This window comes from Leptodactylus fuscus, chromosome 9 (assembly GCF_031893055.1).
Source record: "Leptodactylus fuscus isolate aLepFus1 chromosome 9, aLepFus1.hap2, whole genome shotgun sequence".
NCBI classification, from domain to species: Eukaryota; Metazoa; Chordata; class Amphibia; order Anura; family Leptodactylidae; genus Leptodactylus; species Leptodactylus fuscus.
In genome coordinates, this window is record NC_134273.1 from 50,910,566 (window position 1) to 50,922,921 (window position 12,356).

General features: G+C 40.4%; 1 protein-coding gene across 1 annotated transcript in view; it reads right to left on the reverse strand.

Annotated features, from left to right (window-relative positions):
- Positions 1–9,877: 9,877 nt before the first annotated feature.
- Positions 9,878–12,356, reverse strand: part of PRRX1 (paired related homeobox 1) — a 60,130-nt gene continuing 57,651 nt past the window's right edge. Inside the window, exon 4 of the mRNA XM_075287853.1 lies at positions 9,878–10,064. Within this exon, the coding sequence (XP_075143954.1) occupies positions 9,926–10,064 (139 nt within the window). The 3' untranslated portion in view covers positions 9,878–9,925. The remainder of the gene's footprint in view (positions 10,065–12,356) is intronic.

The window sequence follows — 12,356 nt, forward strand, 5'->3', positions numbered from 1 at the left end:
TACATGTCAAAATTATTCTAGTAAAGGCAAATATGTATTTTAGCTCATTTTGTAATACAATAGCATATGTGAGCTACTTTGCTTTTTGAATACCACCTAGATGTAATTTTGCGCGCGCAAAATTACGCGCGTTATACGCCTGTAACGACCCCTTGAAATGAATGGGATCTGTTTTGAGCGCTCACATTCTGACAAGTGTATATGTGCCAGAATGCGCACCCATAAACTCTGTGTGAACTGGCCCTAATAGTTAACATGTGATGCATTACCCCAGAGAAGAGTAGGCGGGGAATCTGTATACCACCATACCATTAAGAGTTGACAAAGGAACCTAGACTGGATAACCCTGAAGACCCTGAAGAGTAGTAGAAATGACGACCTAGGCGTATTGACTCTGAAGCTGCTGCAGTTGGTAAGGATGCAAGTAGTACACCCCCAAGGCTATAGAGGCTGTAGGATTCCTTGCCCGACTACATGACTACTGTGGTTATTTAGAGACAGAGACAAAGTGCCTGCCACCCAGAGGTACAGAGACTGAGACTGCTTGAGATCAATGAGAGAGAGACAAGTACTGTGCAACGGGTTATCCAGGTCTTTATAGCGACCAGCCTATATGAATATACCAAAGAAATCATACACAAAACATAATTGAAAAATAGAAATATTTTAGTAACAAACTTTAAGCACTAAAAACTAATGATAAAATCACATTCATAATAGAGGTCCCATCCAAAACCCGGCACAAAATTGAAGTCAATACATAGATATCATGACCACAGCATGACAGAATATCATACAATATATATAATTACTCATAGAATTTAATGATTTTCAAATATTTACTATAGTGCCATACTTATAAATAGATATAACTGTAAACGGCCTCACAAAGAAATAGTGCAAATTAAAAAAGGTCTCCAATATACATGTGTGTATGCACCAAACCACTGAACATATCATTGCATAATAGCATACTATTTGAGTATATCACAATAATGTTTGCATCACATATAAAAGGACCTTACACACTATTGTGTCATTGCACAGACAAGTAAAGACTGGAATAGGTAAAAATAAGCTCCAAATTGTGCAAAGGGAGTCTCCAATATACATGTGTTTATGCAGCAAAGCACTACACATAACACTGCATAATAGCATACTATTACAATATACAGTATAACATAGTAGCCTCTGCCCGCGACTTCGTCCGCGGGTTGTTGACGTATATGATCCACCTAAATTTAGTAAATTGCTGCCGTCGATGGTTTGTGTGCTCCGACTCTCAAGCTGTCCTGCTGTAGAACTTGTTTCTTGCACTGTGCCTGTGATTGTTCCAGCATGTCAGCAGCTCACTGGGACGCCATATAATGAGTCTGTTGTTGGCATTGATGGTCTGCATGCTCTGGCGTTTGGGCAGCTCTCAAGTTTGTCCTGGCACTGAAGTTGTTCCTTGCACCGTGCCTGTGATTGTTCCGGCATCTGAGTAGCTGGCTGGGATGCCATATAATGAGCGTATTCAGCAAATTGCTGCCATTGATGGTTTGCCTGTTACGGTGTTTTGGCAGCACTGAAGCTGTCCTGCTGCAGAACTTGTTCTTCACACCGTGCCTTTGATTGTTCCGGTATCTCAGCAACTCGCTGGGACAGCATATAATGAGTGTGTTGTTGGTGTTGATGATCTACCAGCTCCGGTGTTTCAATAGCTGTCAAGCTGGCCTGCCGCTGAACTCGTTCCTTGAGCTGTGCCCGTAATTGTTGCGGCATCTCAACAACTTGCTAGGACACCATATAATCAGTGTGTTGTGGGCATTGATGACCTGCCTGCTCCGGCGTTTCAGCATTTCTCAAGTTGCCCTGGCACTGAAGTTGTCCTTTGCACCATGCCTGTAATTGTTGCGGCATCTCAGCAGCTCGGTGCAATGCCATATAATGAATGTGTTGTTGGCATCGATGATCCTCCTCAGCTGCGCTTGAGGAAAACTCTGTGACTTCTGGCTACCTTCATAGCTCTTGTTGTTTGTGACAAATTAGATATTCTTTTTCCCGGCATGTTTAAAATTGCGAAACTGCCAATTTGGATTAAAGATGTTCGCCCATGTCAGTTTGTCTGCAGTGCCTGAACCAGATCAGATAATATGCTAATGCATGAACACTGAGGGTTAGTGTGTGTTTACACAGAGAGATAACAGCCCTGGCTTTCTCAGAAACTGAGATAAGAGCAGTGTAATATAGTATATGAACATAAATTCATAACAGTTATGAATACATGTCATTTACCGGGATAAAAAGTAGCCTATGTGTTAATCGAGGTTATAATCTATCTATTTGCCAAATTTCATTCAAATCCGTTTAGCTGTTTTTGTGTGATTGAGGAACAAACACACATCATCCAAACATCCAAACTTTCACATTTATAATATTAGTAGGATAGGATTAGTAGGATATATATATATATATATATATATATATATATATATATATATATATATATATACAGTCCTATGAAAAAGTTTGGGCACCCCTATTAATCTTAATCATTTTTAGTTCTAAATATTTTGGTGTTTGCAACAGCCATTTCAGTTTGATATATCTAATAACTGATGGACACAGTAATATTTCAGGATTGAAGTGAGGTTTATTGTACTAACAGAAAATGCGCAATATGCATTAAACCAAAATTTGACCGGTGCAAAAATATGGGCACCTCAACAGAAAAGTGACATTAATATTTAGTACATCCTCCTTTTGCAAAGATAACAGCCTCTAGTCGCTTCCTGTAGCTTTTAATCAGTTCCTGGATCCTGGATGAAGGTATTTTGGACCATTTCTTTCTACAAAACAATTCAAGTTCAGTTAAGTTTGATGGTCGCCGAACATGGACAGCCCGCTCTCAAATGATCTGAAAACAAAGATTGTTCAACATAGTTGTTCAGGGGAAGGATACAAAACGTTGTCTCAGAGATTTAACCTGTCAGTTTCCACTGTGAGGAACATAGTAAGGAAATGGAAGACCACAGGGACAGTTCTTGTTAAGCCCAGAAGTGGCAGGCCAAGAAAAATATCAGAAAGGCAGAGAAGAAGAATGGTGAGAACAGTCAAGGACAATCCACAGACCACCTCCAAAGAGCTGCAGCATCATCTTGCTGCAGATGGTGTCACTGTGCATCGGTCAACTATACAGCGCACTTTGCACAAATAGAAGCTGTATGGGAGAGTGATGAGAAAGAAGCCGTTTCTGCACGTACGCCACAAATAGAGTTGCCTGAGGTATGAAAAAGCACATTTGGACAAGGCAGCTTCATTTTGGAAACAAAAATTGAGTTGTTTGGTTATAAAAAAAGGTGTTATGCATGGCGTCCAAAAAGAAACAGCATTCCAAGAAAAACACATGCTACCCACTGTAAAATTTGGTGGAGGTTCCATCATGCTTTGGGGCTGTGTGGCCAATGCCGGCATCGGGAATCTTGTTAAAGTTGAGAGTCGCATGGATTCCACTCAGTATCAGCAGATTCTTGAGAATAATGTTCAAGAATCAGTGACGAAGTTGAAGTTACGCCGGGGATGGATATTTCAGCAAGACAATGATCCAAAACACCGCTCCAAATCCTCAGGCATTCATGCAGAGGAACAATTACAATGTTCTGGAATGGCCATCCCAGTCCCCAGACCTGAATATCATTGAACATCTGTGGGATGATTTGAAGCGGGCTGTCCATGCTCGGCGACTATCAAACTTAACTGAACTTGAATTGTTTGTCCAAAATCCCTTCATCCAGGATCCAGGAACTGATTAAAAGCTACAGGAAGCGACTAGAGGCTGTTATCTTTGCAAAAGGAGGATCTACTAAATATTAATGTCACTTTTCTGTTGAGGTGCCCATACTTTTGCACCGGTCAAATTTTGGTTTAATGCATATTGCACATTTTCTGTTAGTACAATAAACCTCATTTCAATCCTGAAATATTACTGTGTCCATCAGTTATTAGATATATCAAACTGAAATGGCTGTTGCAAATACCAAAATATTTAGAACTAAAAATGATTAAGATTAATAGGGGTGCCCAAACTTTTTCATAGGACTGTATATTCCATCAGGACCTAGAGCTTTACTTACATTTAATTTGTTTAGCTTGACTTTGATCTTTACTGTGTCTATACAGTTGATGCATTACCAGCATTGGTTACACCTACATCAACTACTCTCTGTTCTTCTGTATATACAGAGCTAAACAACCCATTTAGTAGCTCTGCTTTTTCTTGGTCCCAGGTAACCAACTATTACCATTATTCCATTATTTAGGGGACCTACCTGTTCTCTTTTTTTGCAGAAATAAATTTTTGGTGTTAGTATGCTTCCCTTAGCCACCGGATATTCATTATATATTTTAGCCAATTTAATTTCTCTTTTACAAATTTAATTATGTGCTTTGTAATTCTTAAAGGCTATTGTTATTGTTTTTCATCCTTCTAACCAAAGCTGTAAACCATGTTCCCTATGGTTATACATTTTGGTATATACTTGTTCAATGTACTGTAGATTTAAATGTGTCCCACTTAACCTCTGTGTCACCTTCTGACAATAGCTGCTCTCAATATATATCCTGAAGTGCAGCCCTGGAGACTAAGGCCCCATGTAGCGTCCTGCAGCAAAAAAGCGCTGCGAGAAAAACCTGCAACGACAATGCATCATCGTCCTTCTGTACACAGAAAGCTCGTAGAGGTTTCCTCTGCGGACTTTCTGCTTCAATTATAACTACAGGGAAACTGCCACCGTTTCTGTAGGTATAATTGACATGCTGCGATTTCCAAATCCTCAACGGTTTTAGAAATCGCAGCATATCCACTGCATGTATTTTCCCGCAAAGTGGGGATGGGATTTACTGTGACTGTAAAATGTTGCATTATTTTCCATGGCATTTCTGCCGTGGGAAAACTATGGCGTTTACGCCAGCTAATTTTTAAAATTAAGGATTTCCTCCCCTTTGCAGATAATGGAGAACCATAACCCCAGTGAATGTCCAAGTAGTTCAAATCACCTACCAATGCCACTGTACCCACCTGTGATGCCCACACAGTTTGTTTACACAACTGATTCGCTAAGGCAAGGTCCACAGCTGTGCCTGCTCTCCACTGGGGGATTCCCAGAGTATAATAATAGTGTGTGTAGTGGCCACTATGGGACATAATACTGTGTTTAGGGGCCACAATGAGCGTAATGGTATGGTAATGGTAGAGCATGCAGGAATGCGGGGGGGGGGGGTCAGTTGGGGTCTTTGGTGTCGATCATGGGGGGGGGCATGTCAAAAGTTCGCCACAGGGCTCCGCCATTCCTAGTTACACTCCTGATGTACACATAGACATGTCTGTAAGTTATTGTTTCTTATCGGGAAGACTGCATTCCAGGAGTTGTCTGGCATCTAGCATGTCTCCTTATCTCTCTTTCTATTATATAAATATGTATATTGTCAGGGTCTGGGGTTGCTAGGTGGGGTGGCATAGACACCAGTTTCTTTAGTCCAAACAAAGGTAGAGGTTTATTTTCACTCAAAACAAAATGGTGCAGCAACAAAAGGAAACAATACAAAACTAAATACTTACTCGACTAGGCTCTATCTGAACATAGAAAAGGTTACCTCACCTATAATAGCAGAAATCAAAAGCCAGTTGAATAATTCAGAACATAGCTCCAAAAAACGACCTCTCTGTTTGGCACTCCAGCCAAGCTCTGCCAAAGTCTGCTGCTGGAGCTGACTTCTTAAGCCTCCTTGACGAGGAGACTCTCAACAGCTGACTCGCTGCCGAAACATCCCCAAAGTGTAGACTGAAGGGGGGGTGGAATGACAGGTCACACTACCAACCTACCTGCCACTCCTAAAAATCCAGCCCAGTAACCGGAACTTTCAAATAACACTCAGCAGACAGAATTATCTGCTGTGAACCAGTCTATCTGGAGTTTTCTCACCTCATCCACCTTAGTAGTCTGGGTGAGAAGTATACCCCCTCCATTACCTGGCCGGCCATCGGCTTACTATATATATATATATATATATATATATATATATATATATATATATACTCACTGGCCACTTTATTAGGTACACCTGTCCAACTGCTCGTTAACACTTAATTTCTGATCAGCCAATCACATGGCGGCAACTCAGTGCATTTAGGCATGTAGACATGGTCAAGACAATCTCCTGCAGTTCAAACCGAGCATCAGTATGGGGAAGAAAGGTGATTTGAGTGCCTTTGAATGTGGCATGGTTGTTGGTGCCAGAAGGGCTGGTCTGAGTATTTCAGAAACTGCTGATCTACTGGGATTTTCACGCACAACCATCTCTAGGGTTTACAGAGAATGGTCCGAAAAAGAAAAAACATCCAGTGAGCGGCAGTTCTGTGGGCGGAAATGCGTTGTTGATGCCAGAGGTCAGAGGAGAATGGCCAGACTGGTTCGAGCTGATAGAAAGGCAACAGTGACTCAAATAGCCAACCGTTACAACCAAGGTAGCCAGAAGAGCATCTCTGAACGCACAGTACGTCGAACTTTGAGGCAGATGGGCTACAGCAGCAGAAGACCACACCGGGTGCCACTCCTTTCAGCTAAGAACAGGAAACTGAGGCTACAATTTGCACAAGCTCATCGAAATTGGACAATTGAAGATTGGAAAAACGTTGCCTGGTCTGATGAGTCTCGATTTCTGCTGCGACATTCGGATGGTAGGGTCAGAATTTGGCGTCAACAACATGAAAGCATGGATCCATCCTGCCTTGTATCAACGGTTCAGGCTGGTGGTGGTGGTGTCATGGTGTGGGGAATATTTTCTTGGCACTCTTTGGGCCCCTTGGTACCAATTGAGCATCGTTGCAACGCCAAAGCCTACCTGAGTATTGTTGCTGACCATGTCCATCCCTTTATGACCACAATGTACCCAACATCTGATGGCTACTTTCAGCAGGATAATGCGCCATGTCATAAAGCTGGAATCATCTCAGACTGGTTTCTTGAACATGACAATGAGTTCACTGTACTCCAATGGCCTCCACAGTCACCAGCTCTCAATCCAATAGAGCATCTTTGGGATGTGGTGGAACGGGAGATTCGCATCATGGATGTGCAGCCGACAAATCTGCGGCAACTGTGTGATGCCATCATGTCAATATGGACCAAAATCTCTGAGGAATGCTTCCAGCACCTTGTTGAATCTATGCCACGAAGAATTGAGGCAGTTCTGAAGGCAAAAGGGGGTCCAACCCGTTACTAGCATGGTGTACCTAATAAAGTGGCCGGTGAGTGTATATATATATATATATATATATATATATATATATATATATATATATATATATGTATGTAGTGTGGAGGGTGTCAGTTCGTATTTTATGTATCTTTCTTTGACTTTTGAGAGAGTTCATCCCCTCCTGGAAGCTAGAATGAGATGTAGGTTATGCCTCATCCAATAGCTATGTACCAGACTTATCTTAGAACTGTACAACCAATCATGTTATGCTAATCATACTAGTCCAACCTGTTCTTTGTCTGTACTGTATTTAAACTACCTTTCTGCCACCATTAAATTAGAACTCACTTGATACACCATCAGCTGGGTGTGTGTGACTTCTCCAGGACCATGACCTCAAGTCCCTGGACCATGGCCTCAGTCTGCCTACTATGCTTCTGGCATTTGTTAATGTACACTTTAGCTTGCCATCCAAGTTCATAGTGTCCTATCATACATCATAGTGTCACAGCACAGGGATAGATCATATCAGGACATCTGTTGCTATTACCAGTTGCGTTCTCACTATCACAGAAGAGCTGCTGCCACTATTAACTATACCAGTGGCAACAGCTCTGTGATTGGTTCATTTCAATTTAGCACCAAAGCTTCTGTTTTGGTGATAAATTGAAAAAAATCAAAGCACCTATTACAGTGGGGCTACCGCTGGTAATAGCAACAGTGGCTCTGCTATGGCATCGTAGTGTCACAACACAGGGAGATATCATAGTGGGACCACCACCACTATTACAGGTGGCAGCGGCTGTCCTGTGATTTGTCTATTTGAACCTAGCGCTAAAGCAGCAGTGGTTCTTTTGTGATTGGTTCATCTGCATAGGGCTGGCTACTTTTGTAAGTCAGCATTGTTAAAGGTAGAGATGTGGGAACCTGATGAGATTTCTTTACATGAATCATGTGATATGCTTGACCCTGCCCCTCCTTGGCTCTGAATGGTGTTGCCATGGCTGTGGATCTGTTGAAAATGGAGGAGCTAATTAAGGTGGGGGTTGCCCAATCTTGGGGGTTTAAAAGTTAGATGGGTGTAAGTCTTGGTGTCCATCATTTTGCTCTTGAGAGGATAGTTTTCACCACTGTGAGTCCTCTCTGAGTATGATCCACTACAGTGGGTCCAAACCACAAAAGTAGTACAGTTATAAACTGAGCAGTGTGCGGTATATATTTGTACCATTTAGCTAATGTTCTAAGTCCCCTGAGAAGTGATACTTGCAATCAAATGATTGCAGGTTTAAGCCCCATAGGGAGGGCTAATAAAATAGTAAAAATGTTACCACATTTTTTGCTTCAAAATTTTTTTTCCCTATTTTCCTCCTCCAAAACCTAAGTGCGTCTTATAATCCGAGACATCTTATACTCTGAAAAATACAGTAAATGTTTAATTGTATACAAACTTACACATAGTTATGTTGATGGGGAAGCTCAATTAAAGCTGTGCAACAAGTGTTTAATGTGCTTTTGACACTTTCTTAGCCATAGTCATTAAGGGGGCAGAGCTTTTTGAACAAGGGGTAGGGCTTATTATGCCGATTGTCTTTCAGATACATCTGCGCAAACCATTGTTATACAAACCTTGAAAATACAGTCACTCTTTGTTTCATTGCAGTTTAATTCAATGCATTATTATTCTTGCAAAGTCATCACATAAAGATCACCTTCCTTCAGTAAATCATTTTGAAATTACACAAAAAGTTGCACTGACAAAAACTGTATTTACAGAATCCAATCCAAGACTCATACCTTATACAGAAAAGTGTCATTTTATTCTCTTTTTGAAATTAATTTACATTGTAATTCACAATCAAGGGTCAAACATTTGAAATGTGGCCTCCTAAATGAAACATTGATATCCAAGACAATAAAGACAATGATCTATCCTTAAAGGGTTTTCTGGCACTATAAAATATATAATTGTTGACCTATCCTTTGGAAGATAGGTGAAGTAGAAGCAACACTCACGGAGTGCTGCAGTTCTTTTCAACACCTGGGTTTCAAGCCACAACTGATCTTCATTTGATGACCTATTCAAAAACCCGGAAAACCTACAGGACAGGTCATCAGTATCTGATCGGTTGGGATCCAAAACCCAAAACCCTGAACTGATTAGCTGATGCAGCAGCCAAAAGCCATATACTAATTGTATGGCTGGAAGCAACCCTGCTCCTATTCAAGTGACAAGTACCACCTCTACACTGTATGCACCTTAAGCTCTTCACAGTGTGGCAGTGGCACCTGGAATTGCAGTGCTACTCCCATTCGCATAAATGCTGCTTCCGGCTGTATACTGGTGGTGGAATCAGTTAATTGGTTCAGGGTTTGGGTGTTGGACCCCAACTGATCTGATACTGATGACATATCCTGTTGATAGGTCAAAAGAATCAAATAGGTTTAGATTATGGGCAACTCCTTTAAGTATACTAGAAAAGTAGCCATTTTACTATTTTTAAGCAAAGCAACAAGATAACACTACCAAAGTGGTAGATCTTTCCAAAGGAAAACATATAATAAAATCAAAAGAAAGACAAACATTATTTTACAACTTCTTCCTATTATAAGGCCTTTAGGTATTAAGTTATAAGGCAAACATTGGTGATTCAAATGTAATGTTAGAGGCATGATAAGTTCATCTTTGTCAGTTGAGTTTTGGCACTTGGTATCTTTGTAAACCGTATTCCTTTGCCTTGAGTCTGAGATTGGCAATACTGTTGGCCATGTTCATTTCCTGGTCAGGATTTGCACTGACACAAGTGGAGGAATAAGTTGCCATGGCACTATGGAAACAAAAATGGAAAGAATGAATTAGCAATACTTGAATACAATCTAGGCAAAACTATTGTTGAGTTGACACCTTAAGGTGTAGTATGACCTGGAAATGCTGAGACGATAGGAGACCCCAATAGTGGATTCACCTGAGACAGGTGGCTATAACATGTATATATTACAACTTTAGATGCTGCTCCCAGGACCAGAAATGGTAGTTGGCAAAGTCAAATCAAGTACTAGAAACAGCGGTTGTTTCGAGGGTGCTGCTAAACACAATCTCAGACCTGGGAGGTGAAGCAGATTTTAGTGAAATATAGGACAAATGCATTTCCACACCATGCTAGTGTGTTCCACAGGCCAAAAGACTAATAAGAAATATATACATTAATTATCTCTAAGAATCCTTCACCACTTCTATCTTCTTCAATACAGTAGATGTCAGCAGCTACCTGGATTATAAAAGTGTCCAGAACACAACCTGGTTTCATAATATCCCCTTCTGGCTGATTCATACCCAAAGAACCGCTCAGATGACTTTCCAACAGCAGTCGAAGATCTTTGCACAAAAATTCATAAAGAAATATTACCCAAATCCCCAAAGCAGGAAGAGAAACAACCAACACAAAATAAACAATGTTATCACCACCTTGAACTCTGGTCATAAACTGATCGAGACAATTGTCTCCAAGTATTAGGATATACTCCTCAATGATCCCCAACTAAGAAAAATCCTCCCAAATCACCTTTAGATAATCAACTTTGCAATATCCTAGCAACCAGTAGGCTTCAAACCAAAAGCTCTTTAGGCAAGCACATCCTTACCCCAAAGGAGTCTTCAAATAAGTTTCTAGCTAGTAGCTTCTACTCATTTTGACATTTCCTCTTTTAATAATTGCAACTCTGAATATGTCCATTACAGTTTCCAAGTAAATTACAATATGTAATTCACACACCCACCCTTGTCACAAACACATGAATAATTACCGCTCCAATGTGAACAAAAGCTTTCTGAATACAATTGCTCCCAGGCGTGATTGCAATTTCAACTGCATCAACTTTATGCCAATTGAAGAGGTGCCATTTTCAGTTCTAAACCATTGCAAGAGTCTTCACCAAGAAGCCTTTAGGATTTAAAAATTGGTCATGCTGCCTATGACCGAACTGAATCCTCAGTCTAATTACCATATTGGATATTGGATCTTCTTCAAAACCAATCTCACCTAAAAGTTGTTGTGTGTTGATATACATGTCTATACCTGCCTCCCCTCCCCCCACAACTCTATCCCTTTGTTTCTACCTTTCTTTCTTTTCCACTTTTGTTTTATTTTTTAATTCATTTATTCACTTTTCACTCACGTAAACAGTTCCCAACCATCTCGTCATACTATGTTGACCATTGTACATATATAAATCCCCTTTTTCTGTTTAATTTTTTTCTCTTCTGCACAAGATTGGCTGCAGTGGGATTATTTTTATTGTCCTGGAAATTATAACAGATTTTTTTTGCTTAGTTTATGTGGTGTAGAAAAGAGAGTATACAATATAGATGCATCCAGATAAACATCACCACAAATATTACAATATTATTGCTTGAGGTTCACAGACAATATCTTACTAAGAAGATCTGTTTCCTTCACATTTTAGACTGTTCTCCTGCTTCTTATCTTCAATCTGACAGCTTGTTCACATTATATTCATCTCCTTATTAATCCTCAATATGAAGCAGGGTGGTTAATTGATTTATTGCCTTATACTGTGTACTAAGTGCAGCCACGTATCTACAAACAAAGCAGCGTAACGAGTGTACAGTGTAGCAGAGCGTAGGAACAGCTATTATATAGGGTGTCTTTTCTATTGCCCCTTCCCTCTTCATAGACTACTATATAGAAAGTAATGCTGCCTGAAAAGTTGAGAAGAAAACATATTCCTTTTATAAGATTTATTGCAGTTTCATATTTTAACCTGTACAATTCATTTCTGAAAAGTTTATAACTAGAGGCATCCTTTAAGTAGTTACACATGAGGGCAACAGATGAGACCACTGGGATCAGACCTAGACAGAGGGAAAAAGAGAGGTGTCAGGGAGAAGGGTTGGGGGAGGGGCAATGTTTTGTTCTGTGTGGTTCCATAGCCAAACTGCTAATTGTGAGTTGACCACTTCATGTCATGCCTGCGAGGTAAGTGATCCATTGGGACCAAATTGCCTCAAATTTATTTTTGCAGTCAGTTACTAAGCTTATCAACTGATCATTGACCGCAATCTACTGTCATTTAACTGAAATCTATTGCTTTCCAGCTAC